General features: G+C 53.6%; 3 protein-coding genes across 4 annotated transcripts; all 3 read right to left on the reverse strand.

Annotated features, from left to right (window-relative positions):
• Nucleotides 1-589: 589 nt before the first annotated feature.
• On the reverse strand, nt 590-2081 carry MMP24OS (MMP24 opposite strand). The gene is made up of 2 exons (XM_068987753.1): nt 1999-2081; nt 590-1914 (listed from the first exon to the last, which is right to left on the reverse strand). Exon 2 carries the CDS (start codon nt 1909-1911, stop codon nt 1738-1740), a length of 174 nt encoding a protein of 57 aa, XP_068843854.1. The 5' UTR covers nt 1912-1914; nt 1999-2081; the 3' UTR covers nt 590-1737.
• A 601-nt stretch (nt 2082-2682) lies between these two features.
• Nucleotides 2683-8968, reverse strand: EIF6 (eukaryotic translation initiation factor 6). 2 transcript variants are annotated; one of them, XM_068987436.1, is made up of 7 exons: nt 8890-8968; nt 8544-8655; nt 8324-8409; nt 6608-6783; nt 5889-6065; nt 5519-5700; nt 2683-2940 (listed from the first exon to the last, which is right to left on the reverse strand). In XM_068987436.1, the coding sequence occupies exons 2-7, from the start codon at nt 8648-8650 to the stop codon at nt 2931-2933; spliced, it is 738 nt and encodes a 245-aa protein (XP_068843537.1). In that variant the 5' UTR covers nt 8651-8655; nt 8890-8968; the 3' UTR covers nt 2683-2930. The 2 variants fall into 2 exon arrangements, with proteins under 2 accessions (XP_068843537.1, XP_068843536.1); XM_068987435.1 differs by having other exon boundaries at nt 8919-8962.
• Nucleotides 8969-11233: 2265 nt separating this feature from the next.
• Nucleotides 11234-21439, reverse strand: FAM83C (family with sequence similarity 83 member C). Its single transcript, XM_068986811.1, has 6 exons — nt 21353-21439; nt 20284-20295; nt 16401-16874; nt 13857-14024; nt 13550-13674; nt 11234-12671 (listed from the first exon to the last, which is right to left on the reverse strand). Exons 1-6 carry the CDS (start codon nt 21437-21439, stop codon nt 11234-11236), a joined length of 2304 nt encoding a protein of 767 aa, XP_068842912.1.
• Between the last annotated feature and the right edge of the window lie 1098 nt (nt 21440-22537).

Below are 22537 nucleotides of genomic sequence, written 5' to 3' on the forward strand. Positions count from 1 at the left end.
ACCTGCTTGTCGCTAAGGAGTCAGAGGCAGGACCAATGGGCTCAATGATGTCCACAGGCTCTCTGCCAAATCCAAGAGGAGATGTCAGTCTTTGGGGGTGCTGGCAGGGCCTCTGAGCCTGCACAGGCCTTGTCCCCCACCCTGTGGCCTCTGAGCTTTGGGTCTGCTTAACCTGTAGCAGACAGGGCCTCTGGGAGCCATCTTGAGCAAAATCTCTTTTGTCCCAGAGACACCTATATGGGTCCACTGTGTTCCGTCGTCATCCTTGTTTTTCTTTTTGTTTTTTCTCATTTTGGTCAAGGGCGGGCTCCCTGGGGCGGGTGGGGACCAACTGCGGAGATATTAGTGATTCATAGGTTTGTACAGTGTTTTATACTTTGCAAAGCACTTTATTAGCTCACCTGTCCACTCACACGTAACTCATGTAGTCCTTGGGAGGCCAAGGATAACTCTCACTGTGCCCTCAAGCAAAGCACAGAGAGGCTGTTACTTGCCCAGGCCATTTAGTGGGCTTGCTGGGCATTGGGTCCCCACCTGTGGACCCCTCCAGGGTCCAAGATGAGATCAGAAGTGTCTCTTTTATCCATCTTTCCTCGGCCTCCCTTCCCCCTTCCCTGGTCCCTCTCCACTCCTCAGGTTGGTGCTCTCACTTCGCGAAAGCTCTAGGCCCCCCAGGCTCCCCACTGGCTCCTGGTACTACTGAGGTCAGCTGAGAAAGAGCAGGAGACGGAGGCAGGCAGCCCAGGCTGCAGATGTGAGGGACGCAGGGCCAGGCCCAGAGAGGGCTCAGCCTGGAGGTTTCCAGTCATGGATTCTCCTGCCTTGGGGTCATCTGTTTGTCCATCAACCCAGGACCGGGCAGACAGACAGAGGGGCAAAGCACTGGGGACCCCAGAGCCCAGCTTCCCCACAGTCTGGGGAACATCACAGCATTTCAGTGTCAGTCACATTTTAAACTGATCAGCCTTTGTATAATGTTTTTTAAATCATTTCTAAATAAAACAAAAATACAGAGTGTGTCATTTCCCTGGGCTGTCAGAACAGGGATCAGGTTCTGAGTGGCCTGAAGAAGCTTCTGGGAGACGGGATGCTTTGGGGTGTCTGGGAGCTGCCCAACGCATCTCATCTGCCAGCCCCCAAAATCAGATGCCCTCTCTCTCCAAAAGGCTGGCCCTGGAGGCCCTCTGTAACTGGGTTCCCAGCGATACAACCGGATAATGCCAGGGTGGCCACCCAAGATGGCGTCTCTCCCAGGAGAGGTAAGGATGGGCAGGGTCACTGCGGCAAGGTCTTTTCTGAAGTCAAGACACAAGGTGCTACGACCAGGACAAAAGCAAGAGCCCCAGTTCTTGGTGATAGCGAAAAATGAGGTGAGGTGAGGTCAGTAGCCTTGGGGTCTTCTTACCAAGAGTCCTGACCTGGTTCTGGAAGCCAGTGACGAGAAGGCTGCCCCAGGACCCAGACGGCCGGAGAAACTGTGGGGTGGGCAAGAACACGAAAATCTGAGCTAGTCTGGGTGCAGGCTAAGCAGCGAACAAATCCAGGGTAGCGGGAGGGGCCGGAGGAAAGACAGCGCCCCGGGGCGAGGCTGCGGAGGCGGCTTCCTTCCAGTTCCCCTCGACTCCCCGACTCTCCGAGCGCCTCCAGGGTGGGCGAAGGTGGGGAGACAAGGGCCCGACCAGGAGAAGCGAAACGGACGACAGGAGGCGGCGGGCGCTAACTGCGGAGGGCGGCGAGTCAGTACCAGGAGGTGCAGGCGATGAGGAAGCGCACGTCGTCCAGCGGCCCCCAGGGGCTGGGCTCTGGCCGGGGCCGAGCAGGGTCCTCCGGCGCCGCAGGCTGGGGTTGGGGATGCGGCTGGGGCTGCGGCGGCTCCTTGGAGCCCTGGCCACCGCTCAGCTGAGCGCCCATGTTCTGCAGGAGGACAGGCCCGTCAGGTGTGGGGCCGGCTGCACACCACCCCTGCCCCGCCCCACCCCGCTGGGGCCCGCCCCTCACCTCGCAACGCCGGAGCCGCGGGTCCGAACCGTCCCAGCGCGGGTCTCCGCTCCCGGCTCGCCAGCGAGGCGGTGTCCGGAGGCACTGGCGTCCTGAGGCACTGGCGTCCTGACGTCACGGCGCACGAACCACGCCCCCTAAGCGCCTGGGAAGGTTTCAGGGCGCAGGGGCGGGGCCCAGCATACCCGACCCCACCCACCAACAACCGGCCACACCTTCCCCCAAGTCCCCGGGCCCTGCCCCACTCGCAACGCAACTCGGAGATCCGCCCCAACTACCCACGCCTCTTCAAGCCTGGCGCCACACGCACCGAAGAGTCTGAGACTGTCCAGGGCACCTAGCAGCCAGGCCAACAACCTCCATCCACCACTGCGGGTCAAGGAGGACAAGGCTGCCCTGTGGCCAGGTGCCCCAAAGCCCTTCAGGATCCTCACACTGGCGTAGGGGAGAGCTGAAACAGACTTATTCTTTGAAGCCAAAACAATAAGGCTGAAGTCATGTGGAAAACGGTAGTATAATGGAGTGTTTCTTTCTCTTGCCCTGGGATGAAGCTAATGATGGGGGGGCATGTAAAACTAAGGGGTGTGTGCATCCTACTCCACCTTCCCCCTGGAACAATGATGAGGGGGCTGAGTACACGTTGAAATCCCCAAATAACACATTCAGAATGGCCAGAGGAAGTTGTCCTTTAATGGGGTGGCACAGACAACAGAGCTCTCAGCCAGAAGCCATAGGACCTGCCAGCCAGCATGAAGTGGCACATTTCTGCAGTAACTATAGATTCAGGAGATGGGCACAGATGAAGAAAGGCTGGGCATACAGCCACGAGTCCAGGTGAGTTCTCTGCCACTGCCCTGCCAGCATTCAGGACAGACTGGGTGGAACACTGAGAGGGAGCCAAAGTCCAAGCCGGGACCAGTATGGAAGGTGACTCAGCTGAGGCTGGAGAGAGAAAAAGGAGTGTTGTCAGTAGGTGTCAGAGCACAGCTCACCCTCCACGCTCAAGGTGCTTGCCTCCACCCTCACCCCAGGACCTCTGCTCCAGCTCAGCCCTGAAGAGCCCCTTGCAGATTCCACCACTCCTACAAGTAACAATCCAGTCCAGGACTCTCAGTGCTTAAAAAGGAACAGTAACTCCTTCTCCACTCAAGCAGGTGAACTCAAAATAACTTATTCAAATTGCTGATCATGATCAGAGCCTCACAGGTCAAGTCCAACAGACCAAATCAGACAGGGAAGGGTGGGGGATGCTCAGAGAGGGAAGAGACACGACGAGGTCACAAATCCTCTAGTGGCACGACTGGGGCCAGAACATTTTTCCTGGAGGTGATAATCATTTGCATGATTGTAAAAGCGTGCACCTCACAGCTTACGGGATCTTGGTTCCCTGACCAGAGACTTAACTCAGGCCTTCAGCAGTGAAAGCAGTGAGTCCTAACCACTGGGCTTCCAGGGAACTGCCTGAAGTACACATTTCTCATCCCTTATCTGACACCGTCCTTGTGAGGTCTCATGGGCACCTTAAATTCAACAGGTTCAAAGCCAAAGGAGGCTAATGAGTTTGTCTCTGCTTTATCAATACCCATTTTTTAAAAAAATAGTAACTACAATGCTGACCAGTGCTGCTGCCTGTAGGCAGTTCTGCCTGGCAGTTTCTGAAGTTTTTCCATTAAATACAACATTGCTGTAGTTTTTAGTAGGTAACAATGATCAGGTTGAAGCTGAAACTCCAAAACTTTGGCCACCTGATGCGAAGAACTAACTCATTGGAAAAGACCCTGATGCTGGGAAAGATTGAAGACAGGAGAAGAAGGGGACGACAGAGGATGAGATGGTTGGATGGCATCACCGACTCGATGGACATGAGTTTGAGCAAGCTCCAGGAGTTGATGATGGACAGGGAAGCCTGGCATGCCACAGTCCATGGGGTCGCGAAGAGTCGGACACGACTAAGCAACTGAAATGACCTGAATTATCAGGTTACAGAAATTTCTTTCTGTTCTCAGTTGCTAAGAAGTTTCTCTGTTTTGTTCTTTAATTAAATGGTTAATTGTGGAAGTACTGTTTTCTTTATGGGGGTCAATGTTCCAAAAGGGGAGGGAGGGTATATTTTACTCATCACCACATCATTATTGTCTGATACACAGTAGGTATTAAAAAATAAAAGTTGTTAAACAAATGACAAAACCACTGGTACCATTTTCCTGTTCAGACCTTTTCAACTGCTCTCCAGTGCTGAGAGCAGTTTGTCAGTGTGGTCTCCAAACTGCCCTCATCAGAATCACCCAGGAAAGGTTACTGAAATAACTACACACGGCTGGGTCCTACACCAAACTGAGGGAATCAGGATTTGAAGGATGATGTCAAGAATCTACATTAAGAAGCATCCCAACACAGAACAGAGGTCAAAACACCTACTATAGTCAAAACTTCTTGACATGGGCATTCAGTCCTCAACCCTGGGGATAAAACCTTTCACACCCTCCACACTTCCCCACCCTATCTCTGTATATTCAATTACCGGGAAGCCCTGGTGGCTCAGAGGTTAAAGCATCTCCCTGCAATGCGGGATCGATCCCTGGGTCAGGAAGATCCCCTGGAGAAGGAAATGGCAAACCCACTCCAGTATTCTTGCCTGGAGAATCCCATGAAGGGAGGAGCCTGGTAGGCTACAGTCCACGGGGTTGCAAAGAGTTGGATACAACTGAGCTCTTCACTTTCACTTTCATTCATTCCCTGAAGCCCAGGCTGATTGATTTGTCTTTCCCAAAACCTTCCTGGACTCCAGTTAAGTGTCTCATAGGAGCCTCCAGAGCCACAAAAGGTGGGGGAGGGGGTACTAAACATCCAGCACCTGATGCCTTCCAAAGGAGGAGATTCTAGAGCCTAACACTCCAAAATCTCCAGAGTTAGGGCTCAAGAACCCACTTTTGATGACAGTGATTCTGATGCACTCACCACATCCACCCCCAAGTCCCTTAGGCACCAAAGCAGCCTTCCCTTCTTCTCTCAATAAAAAGATGTTTCCTGTCTCAGGCTACTGGCTGGATACACCAACACACAGGGAGATTAAAAACTATAAAAGAAGGTAAGTAAGTGTACTCGCTCAGTCGTGTCTGACTCTCTGTGACCCCATGGACTGTAGCCCATCAGGCTCCTCTGTCCATGGGATTCTCCAGGCAAGAATACTGGAGTGGGTTGCCATTTCCTTCTCCAGCGGATCTTCCCAACCCAGGGATCGAACCTGGGTCTTCTGCTTATCCTCTGAGCCACCAGGGAAACCCTTAAAAGAAGGTGGTCAGCAATAAAGCAAGACAGCCTAGAGAAGGGATATACTGATGTATCCTCAAAGATGGGAATGGGCAGATACTCAGGCAATGCTTGTGGACTGTACCCTGTGCCTACTCAGCACTATGTGGATGTAGCCTCACAGAGGAGAACCTACCGGTATAAACAGTGTGGCTCCCATTATAGCCGGCATCTCCCTCCCGTCCCCTCAACAGAAGAAAGGCCCAGATACCTGTCAATGAGGGAATCCCGCATGCTGGTAGCAATGGTGCTAGGCTGGGCTTCATTCAGCTTGAAGACACTCTCCACCACTGACAGCTCTGTGCTGGTGGTGTCCAGGCCACAGAAGGCACACCAGTCGTTCACCACCATCCCAGCAGCAATCACCTCACTGCCTCGGTTCACAGTGCCTGCCTGCCAAAGGATGGTTCAGTGAGGATCATGGTACCAACAGCCCAAGTCATGAGGACTCTCCCCAATCCCTGGTCTCTGACCCCCAGTCTCAACCCCAAACTGCAACAGGTAATAACCCAGATTCCCAAATACTGGGCAAAGGGATCTGCTCTAGCAGAAAACAGAGGTCAGAGAACATGACTGCTTACCACAAGGGGGACCTGAAGGAGAGAAGACAGCTCATCCTGGTCCTCAATTGAAGTCTTGGGATGTACCAGCCCTCCCTGGTTGCTGAAGACACAGTAGCTTCCTACCAGCACCTGGTCAGCCACTGTCTGTCTGAAGACTTCCACCTTTAGCACATCAGCCAGGATTTCTTCTGTTTCCTGTTAGCCAAAGGTACTGTGCTCAGCACAGAACAAGCAGATCAAAGTACCCAGGGCCTCCACATCCAGACCCACCCAGGGCGTGACTCCCTAAGCTCATTCCTCTGCTATGCAGCTGCATATGGAAGCTTCACCCAGAAAAAGGAGGGAATACAGTTTGGAGCAGAGTCAAGGCCAGCTACAAAGCCATGCATGCCCTGAAGAGCCAGAGGCTGGTCTCCACATCACCTTCTTTCCCTCTAACCCACAGGCAAGAGTTCAACTGTCAATCTTCTCTCCAGCCCTGGCTGCAAGACTGAATGAGTCAATCTCCCTGATTAATACAGGGTGGATTAATACACTCCCTAGCTTCTTCTCCCTAGCTGGTAATATCACAAAAGGCCTCTATTCACTCTTCCAACCAGTGCCTGAACTGCAGGAGCCCAGGTGTAAAGAGAAACCACAAGAGATACCCCAAATTCCTGCCTGATAGGCAAGAACAGTGGCTAACCACTGACTAGGCTAATATCCTGTGACTCTTGGGCTAAACTGGGCTGCCTCACCCTGTCCAGGTCTGGGTGGACTAAGGCCACGTAGTCGTTGCAGGTGGTGACATTGCCCAGGGCTGAGAGCCGTTCCTCCACCCGCCGGATCTGCACGCTGTCTGGGAGGCAGTTGCGAATGTGCTGTAGCTCCTGGTCAGTGGTGTTGTTGGGCACCAGGAGACCATGCCTGTTCCCTGGAGAGACCCAAATTAGGGCAGGTTGTGCAAGGATGAACTGTAAATTCACAAGACCTGCTGAGCACTGGGCCCTGAAGATACAGCCCAGTCCAGGTAGCTTCCCCAGGAAAGCTTTAGATCCAGACCCCAGTCATCCAAACCACTGAGCCAAGCATCCATGCAACCAGGAGTCCCACTGGACAGGCCAGAGATGGCCTAGGAGTCTGTCCCAAACATCCTGCCCAATTCACCATCATCCACCAGGGATTACCAGGACCAAAAGGAAGGGCTCTTGGGCATTAGTTGTATATTTCGCTACTTAAAAATGGAGGTAACACTTCATATGTACCAGATGGCTAAATTCTTAAAAAGAACATCAACACCAACGGTTGGCAAAGATATATGGAGCAACCAATAGAACTGTAAATTGGGCAACGACTTCAGATACTTATGTGACATCATCTATTACACTGGATACCCAGCCACTCCTCTCCCAGATATTATATATCCAACAGAAATACATACATTTGTTCACTAAGAAACATAGCAGCACTACTCATAATGGATCAAACTGAAAACTACCCCAAATACCCACTGTCAAAAGGATGAATGAATATACTGTGGTACATTTACACAAAACTGAGTACACAGCAACATGAATGAACTATAATTATATTGTGACAACAACGTCTAAACCTCTGCCTAACTCTGCAAGGACACAACTATGAACTTCTAAACTATGAGTTTCTCCCATCCTTTAAAAAAAAGAAAACAAAACAAACCACCAATGATCAGGCTAAGTTCTCTCTTATTACATAAGAACTAGCTTCAAGTCCAAAGATCACCAAGTCCAGAGATAAGAGTGTTCTTCTGCCTGAATAAGAAACACTCAGAGTCCAAAATCATCAGGCTTACAATAAAAAATAAAGGAAAAACTCCTATCTGAGCAGAACTACAAATAAGGGGTGGCAGTAAAGGAAAACGGAGGTAGTTCAAAGGACAGACCAATGACCAGAGTCAACAGTGCTGATGGATATAGGGGTACCTGGTAAACAGAACTTAAGCTTTAAATAAGTAACTGCACAGGATGCCCCAGAATCTTAGCTTGTCATTTTTTAGAGGTAGAAATGGACCCTCAGAAAGAGGAAGCAATCTACCAGAGTCAGTGGCCAGAGAGGGAGAGATGACAATCCAATCTTGCCTCACACTAGGTGTGGAACCGGGTGAGTCACCTGGGTTCGTTGATTTTCAGGTTCCTCATCAGTCAAATTAGGCCAGTAATTCCTACCTCCCAGGGTCTTCAGTGAAGAAGGACTGAAACTTAAAAGTGAAAGCCCTTGACGTTTTGATTACAATGATCCAGAAACCTTTGCCAGAGGTTGTCCCTTATCTGTTGACATTTAGACCGGGTCCGGCACAGAATTGAGAGATTCTGTAGTCGCTGGAAATGATGGATGAAAGCCTAGAAATCCCTGGGTCCTCCGGGTCCCTTCTAGGGGGAAGATTAAAGGTGTTGGGAGGCTCCACTCCCTCCCTCGGCGACTTTCAGCCGGCTTACCCACACACATGCGCCCGATGATGCGGCAGCCGGCGATGGACGCGTGCACTACGGGGATGGTACCAGCAAGCTCGCCCTCGAACACACTGTGGGGACACGGACTCAATGATCACGGTGCTAAGGGGCCCGAACCCTCCTCACTCTGTCGGAGCCCGACTCCAAGGACCTCTACCCACCACCCACCCACACACTGCCCGCGGGCCCGGGGTTCCCATGGCACCTGTAGAAGTTCTCCGACCCTCCGATGGCCACCAGGCAGTAGGAGTTGGTAAGTTTGGCAAAGCAGCCGATCTCGCAGTTGTTCTCGAACGACGCACGGACCGCCATGAGGCCTAGAGGTTGTGGGGCTGGAGTTCAGGGCCTGTGGATCCTCTCCCGGGACCGTGTGCCTCGGCCTCGACGCCGGGTCCGGGTCATCGTCCCCCGGCCTCCATGCGTCAGCCCCACTGCAACCCCGCCCCACTCGGCCCTCAGCCCTCAGGTCCCGCCCACCGCGCCCATCCAGACTCTCTGGTCCCGAATCCTGCGGCCCCCACCCCTCACGACTCAGGGCGCCCCGAGCTGACCCTTCCGGTGTCCAGCGACAACCGCTCACCAGGTAAACGCAACCTCCCCACGCGGCAACAGCCCTCCTCTCCCCTCGGTAGGTTTCCGTTTCCGCCTCCACCCTAGGGGATTTCCGACAGAGCGTGGCGCACGCCTCCACGCATGCGGCCACTCTAGCTCCCAACCCCTGCGCGGACTCTATGGTTGCAAGTGATTCGGTCCAGACCCCCTCCTGGCCCCGCCTCCAGCAAGCTTCTCATTCATTCTTTTATTCATTCATTCAATCGGGATCTTTGTGGGAGGAACAACTGACAGAGACTTGTGCTGGTTGGATGTGAGGTATCAGAATGGTGGAGCCAGGAGGTCTCGCAAAAGATGGGTTAATGCTGGAGATATATTTATTGAACTTAAGCCTAGGGAGGAAGAGAAGGTGTGGGGGAGGTGAGGGACAGAGTAAGGTACGGGACAGATTTCCAGGCCGAACCTGGAGCCCAGGGGAGACTGAAGGGCTGAGATGTGAGGCCGAAGCCTGGGGTGGATGAGGTCATGGAGAAGGTGTCCATTAGGGAGAAATGAGATGTGCCAGAGGCTGGAGGAGGAGGCACAGCCAGAGAAGTAAAGGAAATCATTGTACTGAAGAAGGTATTGGAGAGAGGACGGTGGATGAAGCAGAGTCTTGGGGGGCGAAGAGGGGGGGCGTCCAGAGTGGGCAAGGGTCTGGGGGCTGATGGCTTCCACTTGTGCCCTTTGCACAGGCTTGATCACACTCAGCAGGCCAATTTCTGCCCCTGTCCCACCCCACCCACAGATGGTGGCAGTCAAGAGACATGCTCTGGTGGACGGATGAACTTGGCCCACACTTTAAACAAAAGTCCCAGGTCTCTCAGGATGTCACTCTCAGTGAGAGCAGAGAGAAGCTTGGAACCCCTTTCCTACCCTGCCCCCTGCCACCCCCACCCTCCTACAGCCATTCACTTTCCTCCAGGGAAAGGTCAGAATGGTGCCTTTCCCCTGTCCCTCACCTGCATAGTCGTAACTCGGCCTTCTCAGAATACACCAGGCAGCCTCCAGGTCAGAGCTTGTCTGCTTTTATTGATTTGTATCACAAATACACTCCCAGGCAGGCCGCAACTCAGGAGAGGGACACACATCTGACAGCCTATACTTCTGGCAACACTAAGCAAGATGATTGTGTGTGTGTGTGTGTGTGTGTGTGTGTGTGTGTGTGTTAGAGTCTGAGTATCCGTGTCCTCTCCGTCCTCTGCAGTTCATCTCAGACCCACTCCCTCAGTCCTCTCCCTGGTCTCTCTTCACGGGGTTCCCTCTCCCAGGAATTCCTCTAAATCTCACCTCCATCCATCCAAGTCCTTCCCACCCTTCAAGGTTTGGCTCAAAAGCTGCCTCCTCTAAGAAACTTTTCTCACCACTCCATCATCACCACCACTCTCTGGCCTTCATTCTCTACCACCTTCTGTCACTGGTTAGCCTTTCATTAGAAACACCAATGATTTATGCACTGAATCCTTGTCTTCCAGGGACTGGGAGCCCTGCTGCATGTCAGCACAGGCCTGGATACACAGCTTTAGGCAGAAAAAGTTATTGGATGGTACATGCCTGCCCATGAGTGTGTATGTGTGTGTGTGTGTGTGTATGTGGTTAAGTGCATATTTATAGTCTGTGGATCCTGAGGGGTCTACAGTGTGCACTGAATGTGTGCTGGCTTCATTTAGCCAAGTGACATTTATTGAGTAAGTATAACTAGGATCCTGAGTGTTCTGGTTTATCACGTGGACTGTGTCTGTGGGTGTGAACCTTGTCAGTGTGCAGTGTACATTGTGCAGGTATTTGGGGCACCTCTATGATATATGGATTTTGTGTGTATGAGGACATGGGAACTATTGATATTGTGTATCCCATCTGTGCAAAAACACAATCTTAAGAAATAAAGATTTGAGCCCCGTTAGTTACTTGAACCTGATTCCAAGCAAGTCATCAAACTCACTAGGTCTCAGCTTCCATATTTATATTATAGGGAAGATGATACCTATGGTCCTAGAATTGTATACCTACCAGAATCTATCTTGTAGGATACTGTGAGTGAGGATGAATGATGAGAAGTAACCGGTATGGAGGGCCCAGCCCAGTGACAAGTGGCAGGTGCCTGGTAACTGTAAATTCCATTTTCCCATGTGTGCGCATGTGCATAAATGAACAAGAATCCCGAGCCCTGGGAATGTCTAACCTGGGCTTCTAGATCCCTCTCCCCATACAGTTCCTACCTGAGCTTCCTTCCCAGAGTCTGGGACCTGAACAAATCTGGTCACAGTAGGTGGAAGACAGACATGTCCCTTTCTGGGAGCACAACTAGGTCTCAAAGCGGCTTCGGAGCAACTTGAACTTGGACTTGTTGTACTTAGTGATGAGGTCCAGTTTGCTATGGCCCAGGGTCCGCCGTTTCTCATCCTCAGACAGGCCATTGCTGTTGCCATTGCGCTGGCCACCTGCAGGGCCCCCGGAGAGGCTGGGCTCGGGTCCCTGCCTGGCGCCCTGCAACTGATGATACTTGGTGATGAGGTCCAGCTGGCTGTGGCCCAGTGTCCGCCGCTTCTCCTCCCCCAAGTCCACTCCAGCCTTTCGAGCAGGGCTCGGCGTAGGGAGTTCACTGGGCCCAGGCCCCTCACCCCGGAATGGACCAAACTTTGTGATGAGGTCCAGCTGGCTGTGGCCTAGGGTCTGCCGTCGTTCATCTGGACCCTGCTTGCCAGCCCTGGCCGGAGAGTTGGCTTCAGGGGGCACTCTGGAGCCCCCAGCCTGGGGGGACTGCACCAGGAGGTCCAGTTGGCCATGGCTGTGGTTTGCGGACAGCCTCTTGTCCTCTGGGGTCCAATTGCCAACCTTGGGTGAGCCTGACTCAGGGGATCCCCTGGCACCCTGGGCCTGGGGCAGGAAATCCAGTTGGTTGTATCTCTGATTTGGGGCCAACCTCCTGTCCTCTGGGGCCTGCTCACCAGGCCAAAGAGAGCCTGAGTTGCGGGCCACCCCCAAATCAGGGCCTCCTGCTTCTCGTGCTCTGGGGAAGGGAACAAGGAGATCCAGGTGGCCATGGCTCTGACTCAGAGATGCCTTGTTCTCCTCCAGTGTCTCCAGGGCTGTACTGGGTACCCAGCGGCCCCGTGAGGGCCTAGGCTCCTGGCTTCCTGGGACCCCATTCTCTGGGAACTGGGGCAGAGCTGAGACACTCCAGGGAAACGGGAGGAGAGGGCGAGAGCAAGCAAGCAGGGGTGACCCCCCTGCCAGGGTCACGGGGCTGGTGCTATTGTGGTTGAGGGCAGGGGAAGACTGGCACCAGGGGGATGCCCCCAGCTTGCTCAGGTTGGCCCTGTAGGGCCCTAGCAGCGGGCCGTGGTTAGGGTCTGACAGCTGGCGTTGCAGGGAGGGCTGGCCATCGGCCTCACAGCGGGTAGGGCCGGGGGATGAGGACCCCACACCCATGTCAGTGTGTTCACCGCCTCCTGGCAGAGCGAGGTACGAGTGGCCCACGCGAGGTGAGCGTTTGATGCTGCTGAGGCTGGTGCTGGAGGGTGATGAGGATGTGGTGCTGGGGACTCCTGGCCCAAAAGCCAAGGCCACTGGGGGAGGGCGCGGTGCCCTGGGGGTCGGGGGATCTTCACCTCCACAGAATCCCTCCACCGGCCGGGACTCAGCATAAAGACAGCGAAACTCCCGGTCAAAGTCTTCCACAATGCGGCCCCTCAGCTGCAGCACCATGCTCGTGTGGGCCTGGCTGCAAAGCCAGGTGAAGCTGGGGGCAGAGAGACAGGGTCAGGAGGCAAAGTGCAGGCCCTCGGGACCAGGCAGGAGTCACAACCAGGGGAGGAAGACCAAACCACCACCACCACTACCAGCACCGCGAGGGCCCAAGTGAAGGGTAGATCTCTGACTCTAGAGTCTGTGCTGCTCGGCTTAGTGGACTTGGACACACGGCTTCCCGTCACGGCCTTAACTTCCCCATCTGTAAAATGGACCAAGGTCTAGGTTCCCTGAAGTCCCTCCAGTTCCAAGGTGCGAGAGTTATTGGTTGACTAGAAAGTTCATTCAGGTTTTTCCATAGGATGGTACAGGAAAGCCTGAATGAAACTTTTTGGCCAACACCAATATTTTCTAGGCTTCCCTGGTGGCTCAGCAGTAAAGAATCCGCCTGCCAAGACAGGAGATGCAGGTTCAATCCCTGGGTCAGGAAGATTCCCCCGGAGAAGGAAATGGCAACCCACTCCAGTATTCTTGCCTGGAGAAGCCTGTGGACAGAGCAGCCTGGAGGGCTACAGTCCATGGGGTCTCAAAGAATCGGATACAACTTAGCAACTAAACAACAACAACATTTCCTGTGCTGGAGCATTAAAGTAATCCTTCCACAGAGGGAGTTTCTCCAGGGCCCAGCCCGGGGCTCTCTTGCTCCCCACACTGGCCACTGGGCCCTGCACCATGCCTGACATTAGGCGGCTGCTAAGGTGTGCTGCGATTCATGGAGTCGCAAAGAGTCGGACATGACTGAGCGACTGGACTGAAGTCCATGTTGGAAAGGACGGATGAAAGAAGGGCAATTCAAAGCTGCCAGCTCCCAGGCAGCCTCACCAGCCCATGGCCCAGCCCCAGGTGCACCCCCACATCCCGCTCACTCACCTGTAGCTGCCCGCCACCACCTGCTCGCAGTCGATGATGACAAACTTCTCTAGGGCCTGCCCCGTGAAGCGGCGCCCTGCCTTGCTGCAATATGTGTCCCCGCATGTGCTCCGTACACGCATGTTCTGAGCCAAGGAGGGAAGGGGGTTGGGGGTGAACTTGAGAGATCGGGGCTCAAGCCATGTCCAAATCCCACAGAATCTCTGACTGGAAAGAGCTAAGAGAAGCCGGCCCCCCTCCCATTGGCTCCCAGTGCTCATGGACAAGCCCACCCCAGGCCCCGGCTCCTGCCCCATCCCTCGCTGACCGGCAGGTGCCCTCCGTTGAGGCCCATCTTGTAGCACATCTCCAGGAAGTGCCTCAGGTGCTGCTGGGCCAGGAGCAGGTAGACGGGGACACCGCGCCGGCCCGAGGCCTCCATGAGGTCACACAGAAGCTCCATGTCGGTGAATATGTCCATCACGACAGCCACCACCTGGGGAGGCAAGGAGAACTCAGCCCCGCCCGGGGGCAGCTGCCAGATCCCAGGAAACAGGCACTGGACTGCAAAGCAGGAGGCCAGAGCCTGTGAGACCATCTGAACTGGGAGGGCTCTTAGTGGTGACCCAGCCTGGGGGGGTTTGACTTAGAAAGAGGGAGGTTTCACTGTCTTGAAGCCCAGAAGGCTGTTTGAAAGGGTTTGGGTTTTTTTGTTTTAACTGATTTTTATTGGATGTTTGAAAGTTTTTGTGTGCATTTATCTAAGGACAGTTTGTTTATCTGTTGTCAGATTCTCAAAGAGGTCCGTGGATCAGCTGCACTAGTCTGAAGGTCTCCTCTACATAAGTGAGGACTGATGCCCAGAGAGGCGAAGAGTCAGAAGCAGAACCCAGCCCTCAGTTCCCAGGCCAGCACCTCACACTAACCCCCCACTAGCTCCAGCTGTCACTCTGTGACTCTGAGGCTCCCTTGTCATGGACCAGAGCTGCGGGCAGTGACCAGGGTCTTCGGGGCCCTTTGCCAGACCCATCTGTTCCTCTGTGAAGCTGCAGAGGTTGCTGTGACCTTTTCCACCCACACCAACTGGGACCAAGTTTTATGCTCATTGTCTGCTGTGAGAACCTCCCCTCCCAGTTCTCCAGGTTGAGAGGCAGCAGGTGCAGAGCAAAGCACTCCAGTTCTGGAGCCAGACAGAACTGGGTTCAAACCTGCACTCTGCTACTTCCTAGTGACACAGCCTTGGGTGAGTTCCTTCACCTCTGGGTGCCTCGACTTCCTCACCTGTTAAATGCAGATAAAGATAGCTACCTCTCTGAGTTATGGAGAATCAAACGTGAAAAACCTCAACACGCAACTGAAGCTCAATAAATGATCCTTTCCTGCTGCTTCCTTAACAAACAAGAACCTTGGGCCACAGGGAGAGGAAGCACTTCCTAAGGTCACCGAGAGTCAGTGACAGCCCAGAGTGGAAGCCTGGCTCCTGGCCCAGAGGGGGAGGGTCTAGATGAGAGGAACCAAAGCACTGAGGGATGCCCTGGTCCATGGCACAGGTCTGGCCGGGAATGGTGATGGGGGGTAGTGGGGAGGACAAGCAAGAAAGATCAAAGGGGCAGAAGTGATGACAGCAGCCGCTCACTAATAACCCCATTCCTGCTGCCAATTAGGCCCTGCCCTCCCCTGCCTGGGGCGTAGGGAGACTTGTCAGGGAGGCTCTGGATGTCCCGGTTGGTCCCAGCATCCTGGCTCCTAACATCTGCAGTGGGTTCCCTGCAGGCTGCTCCCCTAGCCAGGGCACTGGGGCTAACCTGCCTCGAACCCTGCCTGGGGTCATCTGATTCATCCCCCTGCCTCCTGAGTCAGTGGTCTGGGCTCCAGGAGTGAGGCTGTGCTAGTCTGTGGCTCCAGCACCCCTACCTGCCCTCCCCCGTTTCCCTTTCTCCTGAGCCCCTGCTCTCCATCCCTGAGCCCAGCAGCCTCCTCTCCTCCTTCCTTTGGGTGCAGAGCTAAAAGACCAGCCCTCAAGACCAAGTGGAGGCCCAGGCTCCAGTGCCCCTTCCCCTGATTCAGGCCAGGGGAGTCACGGTACACAAGGGGCAAGGCGTGGTTGGAGCCGTACGTCAGGGCTGTGCCTCGGTCTTGGGGCCTGAGTCTAGACCTCTTTCCTCTACCTGAGCCCTGGCTCCATTTCACCAATGGACTGGACCTCCCTGAGTAAGTACCATCCCCTCATGGCCTCAGTTTCCTCCTCTGTAAGTCAAGGGGGTGGCTTAGATGCTCACCGAGGTTGGGGCTCTTTGTCTTAGGATCATAGATCTTTCTGAGAATCTGATGGAAGCCATGGACCCTCTTCCCCAGAAGAGAGGACTCCTCTCTGCAATGAGCACCCCTTTGCACCTGTCTTCTGGGTGTCTGTGGTATCTCTGAGGCCCATCCCCTGCTCTAAGCTTATCCATAGCATCCCCGAGTGCCAAGGGATTGTGCTGTGCTGTGCTTCATCGTTCAGTCGTGTCTGACTCTTCTTCAACCCCAAGGACTGTACCCCATCAGGCTCCTCTGCCCATGGAATTTCCCAGGCAAGAATATTGCAGTGGGTTGCCTTTCCCTCCTCCAGGGGATCCTCCCAACCCAGGGATTGAACCCAGGTCTCCTGCATTGCAGGCAGATTCTTTACCATCTGAGCCACCAGGGAAGCCCGCCAAGGGATTACCAAGGTAAATAAAACCTCTAGGAGCTTGTGATCTGTTGGGCACAGAGGTTCTTGTCCCAGTGCTGCCCCAAGCTGCTGGGTGGCCTTGCGTGCTGGTCCCTTTCCCTCCCTGGGCCTCAGTTTCCACATCTGTGAAATGGGTGTCTAAAGAGATGGGGCTCTTACCGTGCGGGCCTGGCTGAAGAGGAAACGCAGAAGGTCCCTGATGCTCTTGGCCTTGTCCCGCTGGAAGTGGACCACAGCCTGCGTAGGGCTGAAGCCCGTGGCATGTGGCACCTCGGGCCAACCCAAGTCCAGGTCCGGAGGGTCTATGTCGGAGGCCAGGGGGAAGTAAGTGCCCGAGGTCACTTCGGAGTGCAGGCTGAGGCGGTCAGGCCCCAAGGCCTCGGGTCCCTGGGCCTCGCCGAGCTCCGGGCCCCCGCGCGCATGGCTGGTCATGTAGTCCATGTCCAGGGCACTCAGGAAGGGCAGCTCCTGCTCCTCGGAGATGACCCGCAGGTAGGCATCCTCGCCCCGCTCCAGGAGGGCGTCGGCTGCCAGCCGGGCCGCCTCGCTATGCTGCAGCACTAGTGGGGCGCTCTCCCGCCACCAGGGTCGCTTCAGCTCTTCCACCCGGGTCCTCAGGGGCCCCGCCATGCCCTGGGCCTCCGAACACGCCCACCCACCAGCTCCTCTCACCCTCCAGCGGGCTCCATGGCCTGCACCCTGGGCTGGCCACGGCAGGAAGAAGATCCAGCGGGCCTGTCTGCCGCCCCGCCTGCCCTGTGTGGCAGGGCCCCGGGTCTGTTGTCACCCTATGTCAGAGCCATGCTCCACCCCTTTGCCCCCGGCCTCAGGAACCTGTCGGGTCAGCCTCACCTGTCTGCCTGCTGTTGGGACTCGCCCGCCCAGAGAAAGGCAGGCCCTCAGCACACTCTCCTTCCCCACCCCCCTCAGCCCCACCCCAGCATCACCTGCTCCTTCCCCACCAGGCTCCTAGCAGTTTGCTCCAAACCCTGACCTTCCAGAGTCCCGGTAAAAAATGCTGTTCCACTCCGGAAAAATTCTGTTCAGATGGCTGTTTCCAACAAGCTCAACTCTGGGAAAGCTCTTGACCTGATGGGGCCAGACCCTAACTCTAACCCTAACCCTCCTCAGGGGCTGAATATTAAATGATTATGGGCTTCTCTGGTGGCTCAGTGAATAAGAATCTGCCTGCCCATGCAGGGGATATGGGTTCGATCCCTGGTCCAGAAGATTCCACATGCCGTGGAGCAACTAAGCCCATGAGCCATTAACTACTGAGCCTGCACTCTAGAGCCCACAACCAGTAACTACCGAGCCTGTGGGTTGCACCTACTGAAGCTCGTGTGCTTAGAGGCATTGCTCCACAGCAGGAGCACAATGAGAAGCTGGAGCACCGCAATTAGAGTAGCCCTTGCTCGCCACAACTATAGAAAGCCTATGCAAAGCAACGAAGACCCAGCACAGCCAAAAAGAAATAAAACTGAAAAAGTTTAATGGTTATGAGGACGTTGTTTGAGAGGATCAGGGCGCACGTTGCATGGCTCGGAGGCAAGCAGGTCTGGAGGCAAGTTTCTGCTTTCTGCCACCATCAAGGGCCAAAGTCCCAGAGCCCTCGGGAGCAGGGTGAGAGGCCTTGTGCTGCAGAAAAGGAGTCAGCAGCTGGCAGCTCACTGGGGAGGCAGGTCAGGCAGGAGTGGTCGCAGCGGTGCACAGTGCCAGCCCGAGGCACCACCTTTCTGTGGAGGGACGAGGTCCAGTGAGGATGGCCAGGGCGGCAGGAGACCTCAGGCCGTGTCTCATGACCCTGCTTAGTGCTGGCTGCACTTGCTTCAGCGGTCTGTGGCCATGCCCAGACCAGACACAGGCTCCTCTGTGTCCATGGGACACAGGTTTGATCCTTCGTTGCAGGACTAAGATCCCGTGTGCCATGCTGTGCGGCCAAAAAAATAAAAGGAGGCCCTCTTCTGGAGGTGGGGAGGCTGAATGACGGGTGGGGGGTGAGTAAGCAGAGCCAGACAGTGGGAGGGTAATAAGCTGTCAGGGTAGCCAGGGTAGCAGGGCCTTCATTAGGGCCTTATCTCCAGATCTGTTGAGGGGGGCGCAGGGGCCTTATCTGGGTCCGAGAAGCACTATTGGGAGGGGAGCAGGCATATTTCAGTGCTGTTGAGTTTCTGTGGTTTATCCCTCGGTGTGTACATATCTACCTGATGATACATATTTTTGGCTCTTTTTAAAAATTATTTTTAATTAACGTAAAGTTTACCATCTTAAATTTTTTTTTAATTTACTTTTTAAAATTTATTTGACTGCACCAGGGTCTTACTTGTGGCATGCGGGATCTAGTTCCCTGACCAGGGATCAAACCCAGGGCCTCTGCATTGGGAGCCAGAGTCTTAGCCACTGAACTCCCAGAGAAGTCCCTCATCTTAACTGTTTTTAAGTATGTAGTTCAGTGGTTCCCCCACACTGGTATGCACCTCTCACCACCATCCATTGCCAGAACTTTTTCCATCTTCCACAACTGAAACTCTGTCCCTATAACAGGCTTAGTACCTTCCTCTCTCTCTCCCAGCCCCCGACAGCCATCACTCTACTTTCTTTTTTTCTCGCTTTTAATTTTTTTGGCTGCACCAGGTCTTAGCTGTGGCATGTGGGATCTAGTTCCCTGACCAGGGATCGAACCCAGGCCCCATGTATTGGGAATGCAGCATCTTAGCCACTGGACCAGCAGGAAAGTTCCCCTACCACTCTACTTTCTAACTCTATGAATTTGACTACTCTAGGTATCTCATGTAAGTGGAATCATACAGTCTTTGTCTTTTTATGACTGGCATATTTCACCTAGCATAATATCCTCAAGGTTCACTGATGTTCGACCATGTGTGACAGAACTTCCTTTTTTTTAAAGGTTGAATAATATTCCATTGTGTGTACATACCACATTGTTTATCCACTCACCCATTGATAGACACTTGAATTGTTTCCACCTTTTGGCTACTGTGAATGCTGCTGCTTGAACATGGGTGTAAAAATTTGGCTCTATATTTTTTTATATATATTTCCCTCCATGCCCACATTTGTATTAGATTCCATTTCTGTAAGTAAAAAACCCACCGAATATTGGCAATTTCACATTTCATATGGCTCAACATATACAGACATGCCTCAGAGATATTATGAGTTCGGGCCATTTATTACAGACCACTTTAATGAAGCAAATATCTCAATAGAGTGAATCACACAAATTTTTTGGCTTCCTAGTTCATAAAGGAGTTATGTTTATACTGCGTTGCAGTCTATTGTGTGCAACAGCAGTATGTCTAAAAAAATACATATCTTAATTTTAAAATACTTTATTGCTGGGACTTCCCTGGGGTCCAGTGGTTAAGACTCAGGGATCCCACTGCAGGGGGTGAAATTTCCATCCCTGGTTGGGGAACTAAGATCCCACTTGCTGCATGACAGTGACACAAAAAATGTTTAAAAATATATTTTATTGCTAAAAAATGCTAACCATCATCTGAGAACTCCGGGTTGCTACAAAGATTCAGTTGGTAAAAAATGCAATATCTGTAAAGCTCAAAAAGCGAAGTGCAGTAATGAGGTGTGCCTGTCCCTATACCTGCGCACGTACACACATTACATGCTATCTATCTGTGATGTTTGTGCGTCTGCTTGGCTGCCTTAGCTGCACATCAGTGTGTTTACCTACATGCACATCTTGCGTGTGCTCTCATGTGTGTGGGGGGGTGCACTTCTGGGTGTATGAGCATCCGGCAGCGGAGGTGCTCTTTGACCCTAGCATTAGACCATGGGCCTAAGTGTCTGCACGAGGGAACTCAGCTGAGAAGGACCAGGATAGGAAGACTGAGCTGAAAAGGGCTCCAAGGGATCCCTGATACCCTGATAATATTGGATTGCCCAAAATGTTCACTTGAGTTTTTCCATTACATCTTATGGAAAACCCCTAATGAACTTATTGGCCAAGCCAATAAAAGCATGTAAATCAAACCAGATTCCCCAGGAATGCAGAATAACTCACCTTCTCGATGGGCTGAGTGGGTAAAGGGCAGTGGGAGGGTAGACAGGTAGGTCCTAGCCTTGGGGCTGAGCCTGGGGTGGGGACCCAGGGTGACGAGAGCCATGTGGATAGCTAAGCCCAGACCTGGCCGCAGTGTGTCGGGAACAGGCTCCTTAATAACTATTATTAAGAAGAAGAAAAAGATCTTCCTGTCCAGGAGGTGTTCAGGCATCATTCTACCATTCTGGGGGCTATTTAGCCTTATCTGTTCTCACAAGCTGAGTGGCGCCTGAGCAGGTGAATGTCCTGTTTGGGTGGTAGGAGCAGAGGCTGGGCTGCAGCCCTTCAGTTGCAAACAGATCTGATGCCAACATGGCCACACACCTTTACTGGGGCACCTCTGGGTCAGAGAAGACAAGATTCCTGGAAGGAGCAGCCAGGGCTGGGAGGGGAGCCAGAGTATGCCCAAATCTCTTTTAAAAAAATAATTAACTAATTAGGCTGCGTTGGGTCTTAGCTGCATTGTGTGGACTCTGTTGCAGCACACGGCTTCTCTAGTTGCAGCACGCGGAGGCTCTAGTTGAGGTGCGTGGACTCAGTAGTTGCAGGGCGAGGGCTTAGTTGCTCTATCATTTGGAATCTTAGTTTCCCCACCAGGGATCAAACCCATGTCCCCTGTATTGGAAGGCAGATTCTTTACTACTGGACCACCAGGGCAGTCCCCCAAATCTCTTGAATCAAGGCAAAGCTAAGAGCTAGACACAGGGACAAGTTGTGAGGATTCCCAGAGACTGGCTCGTGCTGGGAATTAGAGGAGAAAGATTTCAAGATGTGTGGAGTGGTGGGCTGAGTGTGCCGGCTGGAGGACTAGAGGGACAGGGACAGGTTTGTTGAAGGAACTGGGTGCAGTGGTGGGGGGATGCAGGGCAGAGTGGCCCAAAGCACCAGAGTCCCAGAAACAAGCCAGATGCTGTGGTTCAGCTGCTCTGGAGCACCACGAAGGTCTCCGGAGGCCACACCGGCTCTGGCACTTAATGGGTGAGCTGAGCACTGAGTCAGGGCGGCTTGATCTGTAGGATGGGGCCAATACCGTCTCTTTCACCAGGTTGTCGAGAGGAATAAGTGGACTCCCTGTGTCAGGGGCCTGACTGGGAGGAGGATGAGGGGCTCGGGACATGGTGGTTTAGAGTTTTTGCAGCCGTGAACGGACGGGGGCTCTGGGAAGGCCTGGCAACAAACAAAGCAACATCAGAGGAGCTCCTCCTGGTGAGCCCCTCCAGACCACAGGCCAGTCCTGAAGGTGAATGTGACCCTGGGCCGTGTCAGTGGACTGTGGTTCTGAGATTTGGCCTCTTATCCCAGTTCACGGGAGGCAAGGTCCTCTCTCCACTGTGCATACGCGGATGCATGCCAGGCAAGCACCATCACAAGGATAAGGATTCTGGCATTCTGTTTTGGAAAGGTGGTCTAGAGTGTGGATGCTGTGATGACGGGGTCTCAGCCTTTCTCCCTCATCCTTCCCTCCACCCCCTCTACCCATCCGTCCACGTATCCCACCCCAGTCCCCATTCATGTTTCCTGCAGGAAATGTTTCCCACTCCCCTCTCCTGGAGGCGAAGTGTGAGAGGACCACTCCTGAGTCCTCAGCGGCTCCACCCTCCACAGAGAAGGGGAATGATTTGTTCACTTGGTGGCTGAGGGAAGGAGCTGGGCTCAGATATTTCTGGGTATCTCTGTCTCTCACGGTAAAATTCCAGAGAAGGTTCTGTCCTGGGGGGCAGGGGGTGTGCATGTTTAGTTTTGGGAAGATATTAGAAAGTCCATTTGGCCAGAGAGCAAAAGCTATGTTCTCCAGTCAGCTTTATCAGAAGTACCGGTGGGGGTCTCCCTGGTGGCTCAGTGGTAAACACACCTGCCAAGGCAGGAGGCGTAGATTCGATCCCTGAGGGAGGAAGATCCCACATGTCGCAGAGGAACTAAGCCCATGCGCCACAACTATCGAGCCTGTGCTCGGCAGCCCGTGCTCTGCAAGGAGAGAAGCCACCGCAAGGAGAAGCCCACACACCTCCACGAAGAGCAGCCCCCACTCGCCGCAGCTAGAGAAAAGCCGGCGCGACAACGAAGACCCAGCGCAGCCCAAAATAAATAAATACAGAAAAAGAAATACTGCTAAAGGCACCGTTTTGTCTTTGAATGAAAGACAAATCATTCCCCTTCTCTGCGGAGGGTGGAGCCAGTGAGGATTCCGCAGTGGTCCTCTCACACTTCGCCTCCA

Source organism: Capricornis sumatraensis, chromosome 15, assembly GCF_032405125.1.
Source record: "Capricornis sumatraensis isolate serow.1 chromosome 15, serow.2, whole genome shotgun sequence".
Classification (NCBI taxonomy): domain Eukaryota; kingdom Metazoa; phylum Chordata; class Mammalia; order Artiodactyla; family Bovidae; genus Capricornis; species Capricornis sumatraensis.